The 23,384-nt window shown below is 41.2% G+C and overlaps 2 protein-coding genes across 3 annotated transcripts; both read right to left on the minus strand.

Moving 5' to 3' along the window:
- Nucleotides 1–787: 787 nt before the first annotated feature.
- lpar3 (lysophosphatidic acid receptor 3) lies at nt 788–10,089 on the minus strand. Its single transcript, XM_076278883.1, has 3 exons — nt 9,683–10,089; nt 8,258–9,011; nt 788–3,565 (listed from the first exon to the last, which is right to left on the minus strand). The coding sequence occupies exons 2-3, from the start codon at nt 8,997–8,999 to the stop codon at nt 3,246–3,248; spliced, it is 1,062 nt and encodes a 353-aa protein (XP_076134998.1). The 5' UTR covers nt 9,000–9,011; nt 9,683–10,089; the 3' UTR covers nt 788–3,245.
- A 1,667-nt stretch (nt 10,090–11,756) lies between these two features.
- Nucleotides 11,757–23,304, minus strand: mcoln2 (mucolipin TRP cation channel 2). 2 transcript variants are annotated; one of them, XM_076278886.1, is made up of 14 exons: nt 23,019–23,304; nt 22,132–22,285; nt 21,815–21,988; nt 20,915–21,071; nt 20,700–20,778; nt 20,511–20,607; nt 20,241–20,340; nt 18,431–18,543; nt 18,045–18,194; nt 17,103–17,204; nt 16,812–16,934; nt 15,833–16,039; nt 15,020–15,156; nt 11,757–13,152 (listed from the first exon to the last, which is right to left on the minus strand). In XM_076278886.1, the coding sequence occupies exons 1-14, from the start codon at nt 23,060–23,062 to the stop codon at nt 13,116–13,118; spliced, it is 1,674 nt and encodes a 557-aa protein (XP_076135001.1). In that variant the 5' UTR covers nt 23,063–23,304; the 3' UTR covers nt 11,757–13,115. The 2 variants fall into 2 exon arrangements, with proteins under 2 accessions (XP_076135001.1, XP_076135002.1); XM_076278887.1 differs by lacking the exon at nt 23,019–23,304 and having other exon boundaries at nt 21,815–21,984; nt 22,132–22,203.
- Nucleotides 23,305–23,384: the final 80 nt, after the last annotated feature.

Consider the following 23,384-nt stretch of genomic DNA (forward strand, 5'->3'; position numbering starts at 1 on the left):
GACGCTTTCTATTACATAGCATACATCACTGGACACATCCATCAGAACAGTTTGGTGTGTCATTGTAAATGGTGCATAGCTTTGCATACGTCAATGAGAATTTCAGGAATACCTGTCAAAGTATAAAGGCCAAAACATCTGAGAATGAAAGTGAATAGCACTAAAATCCTCAAAAAACCTCAGGGACAAGGCCAACATTTCCTCCCATCTGTGAAATTTTATTGGCATTTTAAAGACACTTAACTTCAAAATTACTCCTGCAAGTAGGTCTCCAGAATGTACTTCGCCGTTTCTTTCTGAGAATCTGGGCAGCAGTTGGGGAAGGGAAGGTTTTTTTGCGTATTTGGGAAAGGGCCTCAGCTGCCAGAACGGTACTCTTAATTAAACCATAACCCAGTGTGGTGTGCCTGCCAGATTTTCTTTTTTCGTTTTCACTGAACACTTTCCTATTTAAAAGCCAATTAAAATTCCAAGTCGTTCTCATTTGGTGATTATGAGAGACTCTGTGACTTATTGCTGTGTGTAGTTTCAAGTTGGAAAAAGGTAAGGTTCTGAATAAATAAAAAGAACATGATTTTTCAGGCCAAAGCACCTACAGTTAATCAAACCTGAACCTATCCAATGTTTCTCAAAGATCTTAGATACACACATTCACAGGGCTTTTATATATCCAAAAAAAAGACTTCTTCCATGGGTGGACTTCTCACATCAGAAAAATAAATACTTTGAGTAAAGACGAATTTGAACTTCAATATGCTATTCCCAAAAAACAGAGCTTATGCAGATATTTGTAGAAATTCCAGATTTATAGCTTGAGTACATATTATTACAGTGACAAACACAACCCTTAAATAGGGTACAAGTTTACAGAATAGTATGACGTTAATTTGAATGGCTGACAAGAACAGTACCGATAGCAGTAAACATGGAATACTGAAGAAGCATTGGAACAATCACAATACAGGAATAATATATCTGAGGTTTATAACAGACTGCAAGTTTGAAATTATTATCATATGACTGATAATGGCCTGGAAATGTAGGAGATTTAAGTAAACAGCTTTCCTTTCTAAAATTAACTTTATCTTGACAGCCATCAGTATCAAGGATTCCACAGAATGATAGTGAGACAGGGCAAGACCTGACCACAAAAAAAAAATGGTCCTAGAAGGTATCAGTCACCTCCCAAAAATCACAGAGAATAAGGCCCCCAATAATGCTCATTTCTGTTTACACATCGGTACCATACGCTCACACATATATTCTATAAAAGGCATAGCAAAGTGGTTTAACAGTACAATGCAATGTAGTTGCACATATACTCTATGCACCATCGTCTTTACAGCACAAAACAAGGAATCACTTAAAAGAAGGGCGATGGTCTTCACAGGTTGCAGTGACAACATATCAGACTATATATTTCCCTGTCCAAAAAGTTATAGCAGTACATGTTGACCATAGATATTTGTCTGATGGATCTGAGGATATTTAGTCAAGGACGCATGTGATGTCATTGTGCACTGCAGAAATAGGCCACCGTAATAACCACACTGACGCCATGGTAACCAAGAGCACTTGCCCTGTCCTTCAAAGTAAAGCAAATTAGCGGAAATAAGCCTCCTTCAGAAAGAAATGCAATTTACTGCAATCTGGTGCTCACCTCACCCTAGATGGATCCCTTTACCTTGACATGGTCACCGTAAATCTCCCCTCTGTGGGAGGTACAAGGAGGAGAGTGTGTACAGTTCCCTCTCAGTTCCCTAAATATGTATCCTTCCTGTTTATCCGAGACCAAGAGCCCACGTCCACAAACTCGGCCTCGGGTCATTTTGTAATGGGACAGCGCACACAGAGGTGATTTATCGCTGTCATTTCATCATCTAGACAGGACATGTGCCATCCTGTTTATAAGAACAGGAAGCGCGGCGCAGAAGACGCTCCAAACCATTTCTCAGTGGCGACAGGGCCAGGCCATTAGAGATAAGGCAGCAGCTAAACAACTTTAGCTCCACGATACCCTCAATCACAGCAACTAACGTCTACCTGAGATTTTGGTTAAAATTGCAGGCTACTTAAACAGAAAAAAAAAGATTGATTTCTCATACTCATGTCTTTCGAAAGATTGATATCTCATACTCCGTTGTGTCACAAGTTGAGTAATATTCAGTAACTCAAACTTGCGTATCCTGATTCCTAGCATAATTCTGAAGCATGACACACGATTCAGAGACATGCTTCAAGGAGCCAGCACAGACGAGCCGGTGAATTGCAAGCACAGTTATGGCACAATGCCATAATCTCAGGTTAGCAGCCACTCCCATGGCTACCAAATTGCGTAAATGGTGAGATAAAGAGAAAGACTGAATGAGAAAGACAGAGGAAAAAAAGATATATATATATATATATATATATATAGAGAGAGAGAGAGAGGGAGAGAGAGAGAAAGATAAATGATTTAAGAAGAGTAGAATAAGAGATGGATAAAGACAGAGTTAAAATAGTAAAGGTGGTGCCTACGAGTGACGAGAGGAATGTTGCTCAAGCATGCAGACACTTGAAATGGAGGAGCTACAAACACGTGCATCTGCTGTTATGTAACACAATATATGTATGGCTTCTAAACAGAGGCAAGCACCTATGTTTGGATACTAGCATTATGTATCTACTTTTATGAGTGTGATATTTTTTACATGATCTAATTTGTGTAAGGCTTCCTTATCCAGACGTTATTTCCCAGGAAATCGGGAAGAAAATACATTAAATTGCTCTAATATATACACACAAGATCATTATTGTACCTTGAAAAACACCAAAAAATGATTACTAAGAAAAATGACAGTACTTTATATGAATAGGCAACTGCATTAAGCTCTGCATTCTCTAAGATTGACTTCAGGTTAAGGGATGATCGTCAAGGATAGAGAAAAGGGTCTTTAGAAGTCAATATATTTGAGGTAAAAAAAACAAAAAAAAAACAAAAAAACAAAACAAAAACAAAGAACAAGGATATGTACATATACACATCTGTACAATGTACTGTCACCTTTTCAGTCCATAAACTCAAACATTTTCACAGATTTGTTCACAAACCCCCAAACTCAAGCAATGGACCAAACAGTCTGTTTTTGATTGTTGCAACAGCCATGGAACAGTTAATGGAAGATAATGGTCGACAGGGTTACAATGGTTCAATGGTCTTCCTTTCACTGTCCTCACCGAGAGTCCGACCCCTAAAGTTTCCCGTTCTAGGCCTTGAGCATCTCCTGCGCTGAGTTCTTGGTGTCCTCCGAGAGCCTCAAGCTGTTCCCGGAATCCTGGCCCGGCCGGATGTTGGCCTTGGACGACCGCTGTCGGCGTGTGCCGTTGCAGACGCAGTGCAAAAGGTTTTTTAAGGTGGTCCACATCTCCTCGTCCTTGTAGGAGTAGATGACAGGGTTCATGACAGAGTTGAGCACAGCTAGCAGGAGCAGCCATCGCTTGAACTTAAGCACCTTGCAGTGCTCGCAGTCAAGGCCGTCCAGCAGCAGCACAATGAGCCCCGGTGTCCAGCAGATCACAAACGCCCCTGAAAGAGACAGAGACACAGCCATGAACACATGTCCATATGCACCGATACATATACACCACATAGGCACCATTGTAAACACACACACACAATACACAAAAATCACATCAGCTTCTGTTCTGACGCACATACAAAATCGTACAAATAATTAATGCCGACTCAATTAAAGGAGAAAAAAAACATACACACCCAACAATTCATTAAGTAGTTAATCCGCAATGTTATTCAAAACAAAAATAGTCCACTTGTTCCGTAATATGTGTGGTCAAATTGTTCAACACTTTTCAGCTACCAAGGCACGCAACCATCTGTCCAGCCGTGACTATTTATTTTCCCCTTACAAGTAATATGTTGTCATGTGTTGCTAAATATCCTCACACAACTTCCTTAGAGGTGTGTTCAGAAAACATATCCTGTCTAAAGAAGAGAATTGTTTCTCGGATGCTCAAAGCCTGGCAGAAACACACACCTGGGCATCTAATCTATGCTTTGTGTCACTGACCATACACCCGTATGACTGCACACACTGGACTTGCTCAGACACGATCCGGGGAATCTGGAGAGATTTTGGAAGAGACCTGCGTGTGAAGGCTTGTCTGAAGTGAGTGGCTCAGAGGCAGCAGAACAAAGGTAATTCTGTACCCTTGACAACAAGAAAGCCGACGAAGAACACACCCCTTGCTCTGCAACCCAAGCTGACTAAAAAGTGCAACAAACACACTGAACTGAAAAGCTCCCTTTCTCATTACCATGGTGAAGCCTGTGCAAAAGAAGAGAGAGAGAGAGAGAGAGAGAGAGAGAGAAAAAAAAAGAAAAAATGACTACTAAGATTTTACTACAAAACCCCATCAAACGGGGTTCCACTGTGGGGTTTTTTCCTGTTGGTGCACTCCTTATTTAAGTGTACATTCATCCTCTCTAATCTCATTAGAAACATCTGGACTGGAGGGCAACGCATGTTTGGAACATATGTGGAGGTTGCAGAGGGCCTCTCTGGGGATGTTTAGAGTTCAGTGTTGCTCTCTGATAGATGCGGTGCTGTTCGTACGGCTCACACAGAGAGACACTAAAAGCCGGGCCAGCGGTTAAATGGGATCATCAAACCTGACTCAAGATAGACAAGCCATGTGCTTTGGTTGAGCTACCACACACAATGCATCTTTAATCTGCACACACATGCACACGCAAACACAAATATGTAATCATGCACTCATGCACACACACACGACGCACGCACGCACGCACAAACACACACAAACACATGCACTCATGCACTCATATACACACACACACACACATACACACAGAGAGAGAGAACAAATATCCAGCTGCACACAAGTCTGGGCTGCACACCTGCCGTGGCTATTCAACACAAGCATTTGCCATCCACCCAAAAACATGCAGGCTAATGTGGGCAATCAAAGGGATTTTCAGCGTGATAGGCCCTGGATTTGGGATCCAGGCTAGATACTTCTATGTGATAATGTTCACAGGAGTATGTATGAGACCTGGAGGTGGGTGGAAGTGTCTCAGCCTGGGAACCAGACAAATCTGAGAGATCACCACATTTGTTCTGGCATGGATGCAAATACACATCACAGTTATATGCACTCATCTGCCCTGCATGCTGCTATCCATGGTAACACTGACTTGAGTTATCTTGAACCAATCCTTCTAATCACTGCACACAACTGCAATGATATTTCACTATTTATTTATTGGGGATACTTCTACCATGAAGTTTTATGGGGTTATGGTAGGCATTGTTTAATTACTGGGACCTGATACTAAATTTAACTCCTATGTGTGAATGTTGGAATGACAGTAAAGATCCTTGAATACTTGAAATAGTGTCCTTGCATAAAGGGAGGCTTTGAGCTTGATTCAATATGTCAGGCTGCTGAAGTGCTGTTCCCTTATGTTCATCTGTTTGTCTACCTGTGTGTTAAGGTACACACTTTACTTGGACAGTCCACCCATAGACTATCAACAGACACTCTTAACTACAGTATACTGCTCAAAAAAATTAAGGGAACACTTCAATCATACACTAGATCGGTACTCTGACACTGTTTGGTTCTGAGCACAAGTACAACTTTTGAGGCGAGTGTTTTATTTTGCAAGAACTGTCAGACATTCTGTGAATGTAGTTTGAGAATTGAGAAAAGGGTGGAAGGTTTCAAAAAATGTGTTTTAACAATTGTGGAAAACTTTAAGTGTTCCCTTAATTGTTTTGAGCAGTATATAATTTAGGGTTAAGGTTAAGGTTAGGGGTAGGGGTTGAATTTGGTTAAGGTGATGTTCAGTAATTGTTCAGCAAAGATTTTATGTACTGAACTTGAATCTAAGAGTCTCTGTAGGCGAACTAACTGTTACCGAGACATGATGTTAATGTTGCCCTGTGAAAGCATATAGTCACACCTTTCCAACCTCAAGTCCATATCCTATAACAGGTAACATAACAGCTGAAGTCTTAGGAGGTGGAGCGACTCTAGGGAAAAGAGTCTGGTCAAATTACTCTACGAAGCTTTTAAAAAGTGGAACTCTAACCAATTGTTAAATGGGGATAAGTACACTGGGAATTAGACTTGTGGGTATAGTTTTACACAGCAACCTTTCTCTCCACACAATGTGGTCTTACCCATCCTGCCACACCTGATTATAACATCCATGAGGCCCCGATGAAACACTCTAACTATCCTAAGCATACACAGCTGCTGTTTTTTTTTTTCTTCTTCCGAGCAGTAAATGTGCTGTCAGAGACAGCCTTTAAAGTTGAGCAAAATGGACAGAGCACTTTGGGAACATCTGCTTCCAAGGGCTGGTAACTTTGTGGGAAGCAAAGAATTTGTAGCCAAACAGATCAGAGGCGAGGATTCCTTCACCCTCATTTGTATCCATTCCTCCCTTGTATCATGGCACATAACGGTTTATCACTCGAATATGTCAAGTATGCGTGGAGCCCCATGAAGCTTGTTAGGTGTTTTTTAAGAGGTAGGGCTTTTTTCAGTATCTGCAGCCTGGTGTGCCCTGATGTATGTTGACTATATTTACCCTATTTATAATTACTATAGGGTGGGGGGGGGTGGGGGGGGGGGGGTGGCGACATGGGCAAGAATTTGTGGTAAAATGTCTTACCACATCAATGGGAAAGGGAGCACAGTGTGTTCAGAGTGTATTTTCATACATTTGACAATGTAATATAAGAACCCACAAAAATATGATCTAGCTGAATTGTATTTCTTAGGCCAAAGAGAAGAAAACTACTAACTACAGAAACTAGGTCTGGATAATCACGTCTAGCACTCACTTCTCCAAAAAGACCGCTAAAGAAATAAAAAAATCTCAGTCTGTTTGACCAGGCATTGCTAAGAAAACCACTTGAGTGTTTCAGTTCAGCTTTCGGGCGGCGTTAGCAGTGGCCTTGTGCGAGATAATTACAGTCTTGCAGAGGACACACTGTGTATAATAAAAGACAGCTTCTCCACTTTTTCACTTTACTCTCTCTGCCGGCCTAACACAAAGACACAAAGAACAATGGACACCCAGCTGAATCTACACAAGAGCAGGCCAAAACTACACTGACACCACAAAAATCTGATCAAAGCACATCGAGTCCTGTGGAGATGAAAAAGGAAAGAAGCCCAACTCCGGCGTCGGGCTGATTACGATCTGTCTTACCTGTTTGACCTGTACAACTACACTATGTAGAGGGCGTGGAGAAGGAGACCGCCTTCTTTTGAGTACATTTCTGACCTAGCATATCCTGTTCCACTCACACCTTTAATGGTCTCTCTTGTCTCTTTAAGGGTGAGCACTTGAATGGATAAAATGCCCCATAGCACATTTTTAATGAAAATCTTAGATAGCTGTTAAAAGAGTGGGCTGAGGTTTCGCTGCGGTGGAAAGTGACAAATGGCAAATGGTTTGCATAAGGCTTTTCACTGCCAATACTGCATTACAGTACGATCAATTAAAGGCATAAGAGGCATTTGAATACATGAAAGGGTTACGTTGTGGTCTGATAAAGGTTTTAATTGAAAACCAAGCAGATGACAAATGTGTCACTCAACTGAAGGTGACAGTGCGTCAGTAAATCAAAAGTGCCAATGCATGCATCATGGAATGGTTGTGCTTCTAGAATGAATTGTCTTTCATATGGGTGTACTGAAAATGTTTTCATAGATAAGACCACAAATTCTGCCTCAGGCGACAATTAATGTAAAACATGCTATTTATTATGAGCAAATTGCCAACTACCACTTACTGTACATTGAGCGATTCCTCAATTCTGTCATTCTCCTCTTTAGAAAGACAATATGCCCTTACCACGTTGTCTACTGGTCAGATAGAAGTTCATAAAAACAATGTAGATTTAGACTTTAAGACTACCCTCATTAAAATCCTTATCTTGTACTTTAGGAAATCACATCAAGTGTTTTTAAGATAAATGTGGGAACTTGGTGATTGCTTTCAGTGTAATTTCAGTGATTAAAAACAAAACATGCATTCTCCTAACACAGTTAACCCCTAAATAGTTTGTCAATATTGTTGTGGGCAGATAAATGTGTGTGTGGGGGGGGGGGTCTTCAATGAAGGCCCCAGTGACAATATCAGAACCATGTGTCTTATATCGTCAGAGCTGACACACTCTACAAGTCAGATGAGAAGACTGAAGGATCCTGAACTTACCCAGTACGGTCATCACTGTTTTAATTAGCTTTATCGGCGTCCTTTTGCGATTTATAGATCCACTGGTGTGAGGCGACAGGACCGACGTCTTTCTTGTGACGTAGGTGTATATCCTCAGGTATATCGCCACCATGATCAGGAACACCACCAGGTTGGACGCCGACCAAAAGATAAGGTAGCTCCGGCTGAAGATAGGCGCCAGAGTGGAGCACTTGTCCAGACTGCAGATGCAGTTCCACCCCAGGCTGGGCACGGTCCCCATGAAGATGGAGATGGCCCACACCAGCACTATCAACAGCGTCACCCGCCGCTTGGTCAGGTTGCTGTGCACCTTCCAGTTCATGACGGAGATGTAGCGCTCCAGGGCTATCACCAAGAGGTTAGACAGGGAAGCCGAGAGGCTGGTGTCCAGCAGCCCTTGCCGTATGAAGTACCCTTGGACAGTCAACTTCCTGGAGACCTCACCTGTGTTAAACATGAGATACACATACGCAATTCCTGCTAGGAAGTCTGAGGCTGCCAAATTGGCAAGGAGATAATAGAAAGGATAGTGGAAGCGCTTGTTGGTGATGACCGCTGCAATGACCATGACATTGGACACCAGGATGAAGCAGCAGAATATTGAACCCACACACTGCACCAGAATGAGTTGGGTAGAGTCCCACTCATCGTTGGTTTGATTGCTGTTGTTGTAGAAGAAGCCCATGAGTTGGTCATGGTAGCACTGGTTCTGACTGGCCATCTTGCACACTCACTTTAAATAAAGAGAGACAGAGAGACCAAATGAGTGTGTGTGTGTGTGTGTGTATAGGAGGGTTGGCAAAATAAATCCAAATGAACACTAATGTCACAATAGCTTCCATGTCTTGTTCATTCACTTTGTTTAAGTCAAGCCACCTGAAGATTACTTTGAATCATGCATTTTTTATCATAAGGTTTAAGGGATGTTAAGCCAAAAACATACAAATTGGGGTGCTTACAAAGTTAAACAACACTAGCAATGAAAAACTCATCAGAGATAATTTAAGACAAACGTCAAAAAAAAAAAAAATACCTTCCGTTGTCATTTCTATGCCTGAATTACCAACACTCGACCTTAATGTGCCTTCACTAAATGCAGCTTGTAAATTGTATAGAAAATTCAAACCTAAATGCAAGCTTCTTAAAGAAATAAGAGAACAGGCATTTGGTGGCATACAAATTTAAATTGTAACATAAACTTCTAAGTAGCCTACTCACATTTTAATTATTGAAAATGAAACGTTCACCATAGTGTAGTGTAGCCTAAATAACAATTTTATGTAGACCTACGGCTAGCTAACTAATAGACAACCATGGAAAATGCTTCCCAAGGAAATCTCGCTATGAAAATTAGAACAATCCAAAGTTTTTCGGAGGCTTTTCTCTTACTACATGTGTACTTACCGACCGAAAGCTTGAATCAAATTCATGTGATTTCGGGCATTGCAGTTACTTCCAAATTACTTTTCTCGGTCCTCAAAAAATGGCAAAGTGTCCGCGAAACAGCAGCGGGGACAGCAGCCGAGAGCAGTCACCTGAGTGAATAAGTCAAGGAGCGAAGTTGAGTAGAGAGGTCTACACACTGCAGTGGGTGTGGATAACAGCTTTCATTTTGAAAAAAACAAAAAAGGCTGCGTTGGAATGTCTTACCAATCCAATCCAGACTATCTCTAACTGAGTAGACTGAATATATTATAGTAAATAAAGAGGAGACATTTGATACATTTGTCTAGATGCCTACATAAATCGCTCTCACTCTTCAACGATCTTCAGAAGAAAATGTCAGAAGAAAATGCCGAGGCTGTTTGACTTGGTATGCAGCCTGTGGCAGGCAGGTGCTCTTGTAAGTTGTGGCGAAGTTTCACGATTCTACCCTCTGTGACCAAGGGGCAATTAGGCTACATGTTGCGCAATTTATGACTGGGCCAAGCTACAGCTGATTTTCCTACCGAGGAGATCATAAAGACCTGATGAAACATTAACAATACTTTCATCTTACGCAACCTTTGCTTTTAAGATTATTTATTTGGTATTTTATGCCACTTCCACGCTCATTAACAAGGTGTTTGTTGTTCTATTAAAATTAAACAACTCTTTCATGAAGATGGAACATTTGATGCAAATTATTTATTTTTATTATTATTATTATTAATAATAATAATAATAAGCCATACACAAACAGCCTAAGCACAAACAGCCTCTGATTAAACAGCGGATTTTATTTCAAGATTTTATTTTATTTCATGGTTTGTAGTTCCGTTTCTGTTTTGGTTCATTTAGGAGATGACGCTGCCTCGGGTGATGTCACTGTATGTGTAATAAGTGGAACCCCCCAACCCCTCCAAACCCCACCCACAAACATCATGGCAAAACAGGCAGCCGGCTAGAACCAGCTTTGGTTGGTGGAACTAAGTGAGAAAATTCCATCAGACTCACAGGAGAGTGATGCCCTGCAGTGACTCAGACCCACCTGTAATGAGTGCCCACATGGGTCAGGTCTGGACTTGTCTAAACATCCCTGTTTATGGGTGGGTGCTTTGTGGAGATAAGCATTGGTGCTGCTGACAAAGTGGAGCCAGAAACTGTGTTATGCCTTGAGAGGGTCTTCAGCATATCCCTCACTCATTCACTCACACACCTCTTTCACTTACTTGAACTTTGCCTCATAGATATTTATCTTGGTTCAAAAATCTTGTGTGTGGGTCAAGGCAGGCCATTTTTTAACATCCAAACGCCAACTCTGCCAACAAACGCCTTCTCTGGTTTACAAGGAGGTCCAAATATTTTCGTGGGCATTACTGAGTCATACGTAAGTAGTTCTGAGTCAGACAAACACTCTGTGGTATCGGATGTGCATTACTTGGAGAAGCCGTTCAGTGATTAAGTAATACGGGGGCATAAGGGCACATCTGGAACTCAGGTGAAGTCACCCTCTCATCTCGACACTTTCAACACTCCGGACAGAGAACCCAGTAAGTGGTGGTTTCCCACTCAGTTACATTAAATGCCCAACCTTAGGTAACTGTTTGAGAACTTGTTTAATCTATTTATGCCTTCTTACAAATTTTAAGGGTTTTTCTCCCTGTATCAGGTCATGTCCTGCATGTATGTATTGTCGGACTGTGAAGGTGAATACTTTCAGGAATCTGATATCCAGAGTATCATCTGCTGGTCATTGTATTAATAAATAAATAACTGTAGAACCATGTAGAATGATCAGCATGGTGTTGGGCCTGTATTATGTCAAAGACACACACTGTGGATGTCTTAAATGGGCATGTAACAAAATAAATGATGATGTGTTATTTCAAATGCCAAAAAGCAACAGGAAACTATGAACTGTGAATCCCTGCCGCACATTGCCTGTTCTTTCCTGCAGAATCACTATGACAGCACTAACTGCAAAACTTTTCAAGGCAACATGAATGGTCCAAGTGAGAGTTAATTGTTTAATTAATAATTTATTTCTAGGATTAGCGCTGTCCTTACACAAAAGAGCAAATATAGCATGAAATGAAATGAAAGAACAAGTTTCTTGTTTCCCACTTTTAGGGAAGTAAACTTTATACACCTCTTTCATTTGTGGTCAGTTAGAGGTTACTTCCACTTCAAGGTTACTTCCACATTTACATTACAGTTACATTTACTCATTTTGCAATTAGCAGACACTTTGATCCAAAGCGACTCACAAATGAGGATTAACATTCAAGCTTCATTGTAAAGGTTAACAAATACTATGAGACTACTTCGTCTTGTGTGGCACTCTAAGAGCTGTTTTTGAGACATCTACCTTCTTTTGCTTGACTCACCTGTACTTGTATTCATATTTGCATATTTGCAAGGTGAACCATTACATTTTCTCATTCTTGATGTTGACGTTGGCTTCTTGAGACCCCCAATCTGATGGTCTCCTGTCATAAACACACACCTGGGTACTGCCCGCTGTTCCTACGACCACTGGTTCTCTTGAGTAGGCTACATATGCTCTGTGCGCTTCTCCTTTCGCTGTGTGTAGCTGCACTGGATCCAATCCTACAAGCACCTGGATTACTTCTCTGAGCATTTCTCCCTTGAAAATGCTCAACACTACCTGTCCTTATCTCTGGAGAACACCAGTGTTTCAGAAACTGTGGGCCTAATAGGCAACTCATCCCAGACAGTTACAGGCAGTGTGGTCCTAAGAATCTAGGAAGCAGAACCAAAGGAGACCCAAAAAATCATCAGTAGGTTTTTGGAATGCTCAGTGGAACAAATCATCACAAAATTAACCCAAATCTAAAAGACTCTTAACTTTACAGTAAATGTATCAAAAGAGTATTATACCAATAGTGAGAGACGCAGAGGAAGTGATATGCCCACAATTTGGAAATGGTTATGATTTAAAAGTGTCACGTGACTTTATTACATACAAACTTGGTAAATAATTCCAGGAAGCAATTACCGACTACAGCACTTTGTGCTAACTCACATTAAAACTTAAACTGCTGGGATAATATTACTCTTCATGCAATTGAGGAAATGCACAATTGGGTAATTTAGCCGTTCTCATTACATTAACAATGTAAACTTTTGGCCTCATCTCTGTGCAAATGGGGCAATGATTGGACCCACTCATCATGCATGCATCCACACTGGACTGATGGACGTTAGTGAGCCAAACGTTAGTGACCCATTTGGTGTGATCTCAGTCGGCCGAGCTCCGCTGGATGCATTAACCTGGGTTTTGTCTCAGATTTCACCCGCAATGTTCCTGAGCCAGGCAGCATTACGCTGAGCATGATGTTCAGTGTCATTAGTTCCCTTCCTCCCTCTCTTCTCCATGTGTTTTCTCAGGACGTCAGCTAATGAGAATATCCATGTCATCTTTTGGAGCGCTGTGAAAGAATTACAAGAAATTAAAGGTGACACCAATGGTCACAATTACACGATTGCAATTATTAGGAATATGATATTACATTTAGGTTCTCCCATTATTTAACTGGCAAGATGAGAATTCATATTCATGCAGAAGAAAAGATAGAAGAAGTATGGGTGGGGTGGTATAGCTAACTATGAACAAGTTTGTTTCTTGACCTCCTGGCAAAGATGGAAGTGTACTGTAGACATCTATTTCATCAAAAAAATTGTCAGTCGTTAGATCTGCTTCCTCTATACAAAGATACCTAAAAGTCCCTCAAGGTGCAAGACTTTTTGGTATTGAATCAGAAGAAAGAAGTTCCCTATTGTCTTTGTTTTTCAATAACAGGCTTAAGAAAAGTTCAAGTGATGGTCCAACATGTTGATAATGATGGCTCATTGTCATTGTCATTGTCATAATGTATCAAAAGAAAGAATACTTGAAAATTGAGTGAACCAATTTGCATCTTTTTTTACTGTGAGGTGTAATGCATCCACTATTCAGTACATAACAATTATGTATACTCAACAAAAGAGCATTGAGCTTTATAGAGTAAAAATAAGTGACACACATAACGTAAAGTTATAGCTATATAGCTACAGAACTGAATCAGAATCAGAACTGTTGTGTACCATATACATATGTATAAATAGTTTTAGGACTGTATTGCTCCCAGATTGCTGAAGCAAAATTCTCCTCCCATTAGTTGAATCTTTATGCATACTTATATACCTAAATGCAATCATTTTCTGGGAAACTGCATTTGGCTTGGCAAAAAAAATAAGTTATATCACAAGGTAGATTACAACTACGATTGCAACTGAGAAATCTGTTGAATACTAATGGACATAAATTCCAGTGAAGATCCCAGACAAAACAAGAACCTTCTGGCAACTGCGGTGGTGAAGGAAAAAAAGGGTCCCCAGCAGATTGGCAAATATCTCAGATTGAAAGCAAAACATTTTGCCCGAAATGGACTCACACAGTCTTCTAGCTAAATAGCTGAGGGCCAGATTTTATCAGGGTCTACCCATGAGTGCATTTACAGTGGGGGATATCCTTACATCTGAAGCTCCAAAGTCTCACCCAAAGACAAACAAACAGTGAGGTCAGAGAGCTGCCCGTGAAGCACAGCCACATGTGTTTATCGAATCAGAAGAGCGAAACCTGTGTTTTCAACCCATCCAAAAAGCATCTTAAGACTACATTCTCAAATATCTGAAGTTGCAACTAACATTTACGCTCGCAATCGCTCCTAAGACAAATTGTTATTATTGAAAGCATTACCGTACAGTTAACACATTTTGCACAGGCTTGTGTTCCAATGGAAATACCCTAGCACTCCACTCCACTATATAATCAAGGCAATAATCAAGGCACAAAATCACAATAGGCTTATTTGTATATAACCACTAGTGTAACTATTGGGCTTTTACACCTCATTACCCTTTTATTTGGTTCAGACTTGTTTGAAGACTCATTGGGAGCACTGAATAGAGAGCTGTATACCACGTCAGCAGACAAATATGGCTTAGGAGGAGGTGGATGGTTGGCTGGGGAAGGGGAAGAGGAATGGGAGGGGAAGGAGATGGGGTGGTGGGGTGGTGGAACAACTCTCTCCCTCCACTGTAGTTTGTCTCGGGCGCTTGTCTGTTTATCGCGGAGCCTCTGCAGCCAAAGGGAAAGGCCTTTCCCAGAGTAACCCTGCATTTCTCTGTAATCAGCACATTGGTCGGGCGTGTCCGCATTTCTCCCACCACTAATTTTATTTCTCATGCCACAGTGGGCTAACCTCAAGGAGGAGGAAGCCATCCTCCGCTTCTGATGACAGAGATTGGATATACCTTCTACAGCAGCATAGGCTGGGGAGGCTGGCTGTTTGGCTCATAACGTGCTGCTCCTCCTCAGCATGGGGGAAATCCTTCTGCTCTCTGAGGAACTTCTGCAGGTCAGTCATGGGGAAACCGTTCTTCTGGTAGTTCTGTGGAATGGCAGAAAAATTCCCTTCAGAATAAGTGGCATGGGGCACTTTCAAGAGTGGCAAGGGACTTCATCCTCTTGCAGCTACCATATGAAACACACACACACACACACACACACACACACACACACACACACAGCAATTCCTAAAGAACTCTGGTTTTGGGTCACTGCCAGTGAAATGCTTTATTCAGTGCCTCAATTCCTTGTTAAAATGGCAGAACAGAGAGACAAATCTGTTTAAACATGACCAAAACAACTCACCAGACCCACATCTGAATAGTTACAACTCAATTTTCTTGTCAGGAATCTTTCAAAAACACTAAATTTGCCAGAACTTGGCTGTCTTAAAAAAGGCTCAGACTCCATTTCGCTTCAAACTGAGGAACTGGCCATTCCATAGTAAGTCCAGAGTGATCAAGTGATGCCATTAAGAGAGAGACTTCTTAATGTCTTGTGATGCACGTTCACAGCAAACCTAGTCAATCCTTAAATTGTCTTATAACTGTATTTAGCAGACATTATGACGCAAAAACAATGATGAACAGTCGAAAAAGGTTGAAAAGCTGTGTAAAGCTTGAACTCTTGGCCTTGCTGGTGCTGGCACCGTACTCGCCACGTGTTTAGGGGTGAGAAGCAGATCAGGATAATCCCTCGCTGCACTGTGCCCGAGTTACCTTGATGGTCTCGTAGGCGTCAGTGATGAGGGCGATGAAGAGGCTGAGCACCATGTAGATGAAGAGGGAGATGAAGGAGTAGAGGTAGACGCGGCTGAACACCCACACCAGCGTCGACTTCTCCTCGAACTGGGCGAAGGTGGTGAACATGTCGTCTCCGTTGACCAGCGAGAAGAGACACTCTGCCACCCGGCTCAGGCCCTCAAACTAGCCGCATGGAAGCAAAGAGCAGAGAAGGGAACTGTTCAAATGTATACAGCTGCGAGAGCTAACACTTGTAATCAGTAGAGGGTCTTTCCACATAATCATTCAGAAATAAATGTGTTTAGAGACCATCTAAGCTTAAGCTCTTTTCAGTTTTTAACTAGTTTGACCACAATTTCAGTGCAAATACTAATCAACATTCTAAGCCTTTTCTACTATTATTCATTTACCAAAATGTAACAGAGACTTAAGCAATTAATAAAATCACATTAAAAGGTGTCCGCAGAAACACTGATCTAGAAACAATAACTCTATACTCTAACTCTACACTGCTGTGGTTAGAAAGAAAATAAATAAAATGTGTTATATGTCTTAACTTTCTTAATTATGGGACACAACACTGTTTTTTACAAACATATGGGACTTCTTTCATAAGTTTCAAAGACCCAAACTTTTTTTGTGTCTTGGAGCACATTCCAGGGTTTGGGCTCAGCAATACTATATATAGAGGTCATTCAATTCCTGAGACATATGCATATGGTTGGTTTACGAACCGCATTACCACTAGGGGTATGGGTCATTTACATAAGACAGCAAGAGTCTAGTGCCATCTAGTGGCAGTAAGTTGGTACCATCAGTGAGTATACCATAACATACCCAGTGAATGTGAACTCAAAGAACCCAATTAACTAACTGTACCATTGCTACCAGATGTGCACAGTAACCATTATATCTAGTGTCCACAGCCCAATCCTTGGGTGTGAGTGTATGGTACCTTCTCGTGATAAGGCCCCAACACGATCCAGCCGCAGAACGTGTAGCCCAGGTAGATCATCCCTGCACAGCAGCAGAAGCGCAGCACCTTGGGAAAGGCCATTCTCATGGTGAGGATGAGAACCTGAGGACAGAGACAGATGTGCTTGAGGGCAGAAAGTGGAAGGCGTGAAAGTGAACGACAACAAATTTGTTGCACAAAAGCTTTTTACTCAGAAGCGGTCACTATGGGTCACGCACGTTAAAATGCTTTGCATGTGTATTTGAGGGAAATGTGAGTTAATTAACATACATTGTATTTCTGGAAATACCCCAAGTATCTGATTACGCCGACCCAAACCATCAGTGTTGACGTCCCCAGGAAGATGCTGCACACGTCATAGCTGGTAAGACTCTGGAGGGTGAAAGGTAAATATTTGCTTTCAGCTGTTTGACATGGGCAAAGTCTTATTCTAACAGTGGCTACGCAATATTGTCAGAGACTTTCTAATGAGGAGACACAGAACTCAAAAAATCCTCCATAGAAATGCATGGGGTTAGTTTGTAACGCCAATATGGCCGTTGTCTACACATATCCCACCCCTTCCTCGGCAAAACTTCGACATGTGAATACATTGAGCCAATCATGTGGTTTGATTTGAATACATTGAGCCAATCATATGTTGTGTTGTGAAGACATCTTCCCAATCATATGTTGTGAACTCGCCGCTGGAGCAAGATTGGTGTCGTGAAGCCTTGCGCACGCGCATTTCTGCTGAATAGGATGCCCGATGAGTGCCCAGAAAGCGTTGCTATATGGCCGCCGAGTGGAGGGACTTGCCTAAAAGGACTTTGATATTGTCATGCACTGTGTAATTGCCATGAAGTAAGAAATCCAAATATCTACGGTAATGTCTGAGTCACACAGATGTTTTCTGTCTCCTTCCTGGTGGTCATGCTCTAATGGTGTATCTGAACCTGGTGAACTTGGCACCAGTTTGTTTAGAAGGAAGACAACTCAGTTTCAGTCAAGTAATAAATACCACTTCAGTCATGTAATACTGTTGCAGACTGTTGAGAACTATAATGGGTTCAAAGGGTCATTTATTGCAGTACCTGGCAATCTGTATCTTAATAACATCGCCAATTACATAAGTACATAACACATAAGCAGAAGACTTTGATGTGCTAACTAAGACCAAAAACCTCCAACCACAGAACTTCATCAACCATTTTTGTTTTTAATCACTAGTACCTTTGACTGAATTTCCATCTTCAGTATTGAGCCCACTATTGCCAGAATGTCACTGATGATCACCAAGACATACCAGCCATTCAAGAACTCCTTCTTGTCATCGTCACATACAGAGCGGTTATAATTCTCAAGAATGAAATTTGAGAACCTCTGGAAAGTGAAAGAGACTGTTTTATTATTAAAGTTTCTGTGTGGGGTTTAAGTTTATAGTTATTGTGGGTAAATCTTTAATAATCCAAAAAAAGTATCTTTTATTTTATTAAAAACCAGTGTAATGCAAAGAAGTTCAAATAAAGAGGATATGATTGTGGCAAGATATGGTAGTCAAGATTTGTGTACTGTTAATAATTATCCACTGTGACGGCCTGAGATTAACTGACACTTACCTGAAGTAGCTTGACTGCGAGGACAATGGAGCGTGTGCAGAGCACAGCCGACATGAGACACACAGCGATAACAAAGCCATCAAACACCAGAAGGTAGTGGGTGTTCTTCTGAGCTAGGACACACAGAGACCACAAGATAAAGCTGGACAAATTCACTATTGTGTGTGTTTTTCCACAGTGACACCAACCGCAAGTGTAAGGGTCCCAACTCCCGGGCTGATGATAATCCTTTCAATCATATGTGGACTTTTGATCAGTTATTCTGCTTCATTAAAGTGTGGGTCTAAATTGTTTGCCTACTGGCACATGCTCCTCACATGTCCACAGGAGAAGTTAAAGCTGCAGTTGGCAAGATTTTGTTGATCATATTCACTGAAACCGACACTATGCTCCGACAGAACAACATATAATTCAGCCAGTTTTAGAAAAAAAACGCACTTCTACCTCCACCTAGAGCCTGTTATTAGTTTTCTTCTGGTCCTATCAGAGCAGGGCTGTGTGAGATCTAACTGTCAATCACAGTCTGGTGCAGTCTGGTGCGCACTGACGATCACAAACTTGATGAGAGGGTGCTCGTGGTAGTGGGGGAGGGGCATGAGAGTTGTAAACATTCAAAATGTTGTCCCCTCAATCTGTCAGACTTGCCAACTGCAGCTTTAACTAGGAACAGGAAATGTAATCAAATGTATTGTCATGTCTTGATTGATTCACTCTAATGGTCTCACTACAACAATGGTCTCAGTTTCATCAACAACTCACCATGTGATTCCTATCAATGCAACCAATCACAAACTGGGTAGCCTATTTAAGGGAAGTTGACACAATGTTCTAGGAGCCATTCTGTAGTCAGAACTCCCACACCCCAGGTGTGTGGCCATTATCCTCTGAGCTGGGTATGTTCATTCTCTGATTGTTTTGTATGATATCCTAAGTATTCCTTTAACCTGCTTCGTAACTTTCATATTATTCATTTAGATGGACTTCTATAATGTGTTGGATGAATAACTTGTACCTGACAAATAAATTGTTAAGTTCTGCACCCGCATATCCTTTTTATGTACTTATTAACCAGAGTCGTAGTCTAGGTAACAGTGTTGCCACAATGAATGGCTAGTTATCGCCGCAGTGGAAGCTAATCAACTGAAGTGGTAAGCTACAGCAGAACTGTCTACTTTAGGCTATTAGGTGATATAGCAATGGACAGTTTGTCAGCGATGGTGTGGATCAAGATGGCCAAACCCTAGCTCAGCCGAACCCTCTGTAGCTCAGGGTTTGATAGACTGTTTAGCACGCTGATGAGTATCGCAGTCCAAGACAACACTTTAGCATCTGTCCAGGTTTCAACAGCACTAGTACTACTAATTGTGTTTTTAGGAACTGCCGGTGTAAAACCGGCCGTGGAAGAGACCTGTGTAACAATATTCCTTGAAGTAAACGATTGTAATAAGAAAACGAGTTATGCATTCTCACAAATAATCTATATTGTGGGTATATCAGCTTACTATGGATAGTAATGTTACATTGAAGTGAACCTTTTCTACATTAAGCAGAGTAAGATTTATTAGGTTTAACAGGGGTTTATAATCAATTGTTATATTTCCAACAGCGCACAGAAAGCTTCATGATTTCCTTCGACCACTTTCAGTTCCCTAATTAGTTCTGAAAAGTGACTACACAAGCGCGCACATACACACACCTTCCAGGTGAATAACTATCCCTGCTTTTAATCAGTTTAGTCAACCACAACCAACAAGTTGAACATATGGTAAAACAAATGCAGTTGCATTAATTCAACAATCGCTATGCATACCAGTTCCTGAGATCCTCCAGTTTTTGCATGCATTGCTCTGAGCATCAATATCCAGGTATATTTTCACCTTTCCACTGTGACACTTGTTGTCAAAGGTTATCTGAAATATGAATTAATAATCAGTTTGTGGATTTGTCCATATAGATAGATAGATAGATACTTTATTGATCTAATAATCTAATAAATCTAATAATTGATCTAATAATAGCAAAATTAAGCATGAAGATAAAGGCTCAAAAACACAACACAACAGAAGAAAACTAAACTTACAGTGCCACTGAAAGTGTAGCAGTCAGGTAGCTCTCGAGAACGAACTGTTTGTAGATTGATTCCTTTTAGTTGAAAGGAGATCTCCATGTCAATGAGCCTGTATTTAACAAAAAGCCTCATGCCATCATGATGTAACTTTTTTCAGTGTAAAAATACAGTACTGTATATTTCAGTGTCAAATATATTTACCTGTAAAAATCTAGATTGAAAAAAGATGCATTGTCTTTCTTCCATGAGGCCATGCGTTGGGGATCAAGACTCAAGCAAACTGCAGAAGAGATAATTGGAAAGAAGGGAAAAAAATCACATCAGGCCAGAGATTAAAGCCAGACATTGTCTGGTTCATCCTGCAAGGAGGAATGTTTGCCCCAGTATAACAAAGCATCACATATCATATGGTTGACCTGTTTCTGTTTGGGAATCGATGTCATAGTACTCGTCCGAGGGCTGCACGTCGCCCCTCTTGTAGTATTCCTTACAGATGGTCAGTGGCACCAGGGTTCCGTTCTCCTGCTCTGCGTAACTCACTGGGCCCACCGTCAGCTCACGTAACCTGGCAAACTGCAAACACCACAAGCCTGTGGTTACGCATACGGAAATGGCAGGAGAGTGGCTGATTTCATTTAAGCTGGGGTGCGTTTCCTGAAAGCACCGTTGAACAAGACTCACAGTTAACACGACCGTCTCTGAGTTCATTTTGGAAACTCTCTCTCCCTCCACAGTGACTGCTTAACAGTGCCTAAACACTGTTCTGGTAAATAAAATCCACAAATTGAACCTTGACCAACAGTGGCCCAATCTCAATGTCCACACTCATTGACTCACAGAATATGAGGTGTGTTCCCGTCAAGTTTGAGGATTTAGGGCTGTCCCACTGTCAAATTGTGAAGTGCACGAGGGCTCACTCGCACACTGTCTGAGCCCTTTTTGTAAGGTGACATTTCTGCAGAGTTCACCTAAGGGAATTACCAGCGATCCAAAGTGTTGTGATGTGTAACTCAGGGGAAGGCTGAAGTAAAGAACTATCATAAAACAGTCACAGAAATAGTTTGCAACATGTTTAGGTGTCATCAGTTTAACATGATGTTACAGGTGCCATTCCTGTTAATAGAAGATATTTGAGGGCTTCCAGGCCTAAACCTTAGGGTTAAAGGTGCCTTGTATATGTCCATAAACTCCTATTAGAGAGCTGTGAACTGGGTTGTCCACAGACAGGATTATGTGGTGACAGGAAGAAATGAGATGTATGCATATGGGGAAAAAAGGAAGAAATGTGAGCAGACAGACATACACGATAAGCTTACCTGATCCATTGTATAAAATAGGCTGTCATAGACACTCTCCTGAGAGTACACTGACACACAGTAGTCATCTTCATCTGTTCCACTGTAGCCTTTTAGAAACAGGCTCTTGAAAGCCTTCAGATTCTCTTCTTTATATGAAACTACAAGTTGGTTGTTCAAACCAAACAGGACTAGCTTTGGAAATACAGAAAAAATATGTTGAAACTATTGTTAAGATAATAAAACTGAGATCTTTCATACATTTATTATAACCATACCATGAATGGATTGTTATGTAATTATGAGCTAGAAGTGGATAAAATATACATTTAATTCACCTGAGTGGTGATCATGATGATTTTCAAGATTTGCACGCCTAGTTTCCATGGTTTTTGACGTCGGGCTCGGTATTTTTCACATGGGCTCATGAAGTAGTACTTTAGGTCATCTCTTAGGATTTCTTCTGTCCTGAGATCTGAGGTCAGTGTGTTCCTGTCAAAAAATAAAGAAGATGACCAAAGAAATAGGCTATGGGGTGCAAGGTGTGAGCAAGGCTATACACCAGGTTACAGACACCTTTTTAGGGCTACACGTGGCTGTTTTACAGTGTTTTATTGTCATTGACAGTGGCCAAGTCACATGAATATTCCTCATGTGAAAGAGGAAGAAATGTTGTTGAATCTGCAAGTTATATAGGCTACAGCACTGGTTGTTTGGCAGAAGTTGTGCTTTGTAATGCATGCCTAGGCTATACTTTCTGAACTTCAACTGAGTTTCCAAACGAAGAAAAAGTGCAAATAAGTTATAGAACGTGCTGTGAAAAGAACACTACCTGCATTCATGTGGGAAAAGTCCAAGGTTGACCCTGAGCAAGCAAAACCCGGTAGCATGTTTGCAGATCTAATTACACGAATTTTTATTTAGAGTGAACTCTAGAACTCCACAAAAAATAGATTTCGAAAGATCGTGTATTGTTATGTTTGTGTCTGTTCAAACATCCGAATGATACAATTCCAGTCCTGACGACATTGGCCACTTGGCTTGCTAACACAGCAATTGCCCACGCTGTCACAACTTGACCTGACAGCACTTCCAGCGGTCGACATCTGTACAATAACCTGTTATGTAGCCTTTTAATTAATAGGTATGTCATGCGTGTAATTGTAGATCCTACAACACACAGCACCGACGTTTTATTTGATCCAAAGTTAAAGATGTTTCTTACCGTACCGACTCCCCGGGTTCAGTATATGTAGCAAACAACTCCATTTCGAAACTATTTGACAATGGCCAATTTGTTTTAAAGTAATCAATAATCTTTATCAATTTCAGTCATTTTACATCACGGATGGATAACAACTGTTACACAACTGAAATGAAAGCATGTAGTGTTTGGTCCGACTCCGCGGTCAAACTGCGATGGCACCGTCTGACCAATCAACACAAGTTCACACTGTACTGTAGGTGTGCTCATCCCCATGGCCCAACCTCAAAGCGTTACAGAGGCAACTCAGCGCTAGTTTAAAATATTAAGCCAGCATAATCATCTGTCAATCATCTGCGCAAGCTATACATTTTATGAATGTTCCCC

Source organism: Alosa pseudoharengus, unplaced genomic scaffold (genome assembly GCF_046254945.1).
Source record: "Alosa pseudoharengus isolate Yale_2024_CS ecotype anadromous, Long Island Sound unplaced genomic scaffold, YU_APseudo_1.1 YU_APseudo_1.1_scf_11, whole genome shotgun sequence".
Lineage (NCBI taxonomy): Eukaryota > Metazoa > Chordata > Actinopteri > Clupeiformes > Clupeidae > Alosa > Alosa pseudoharengus.

Excerpts from the sequence above, each read along its gene's own strand:
- lpar3 (XM_076278883.1), bottom strand. The coding sequence starts at position 8,999 with ATGGCCAGTCAGAACCAGTGCTACCATGACCAACTCATGGGCTTCTTC. Across the intron at positions 3,566-8,257 it reads AACAGTGATGACCGTACTGG|GGGCGTTTGTGATCTGCTGG; the intron begins GTAAGTTCAGGA and ends TGTCTCTTTCAG.
- mcoln2 (XM_076278886.1), bottom strand. The coding sequence starts at position 23,062 with ATGGAGTTGTTTGCTACATATACTGAACCCGGGGAGTCGGTACG. Across the intron at positions 16,935-17,102 it reads GGTATTTCCAGAAATACAAT|GTTCTCATCCTCACCATGAG; the intron begins GTATGTTAATTA and ends CTCTGTCCTCAG. Across the intron at positions 15,157-15,832 it reads ACGCCTACGAGACCATCAAG|AACTACCAGAAGAACGGTTT; the intron begins GTAACTCGGGCA and ends GCCATTCCACAG.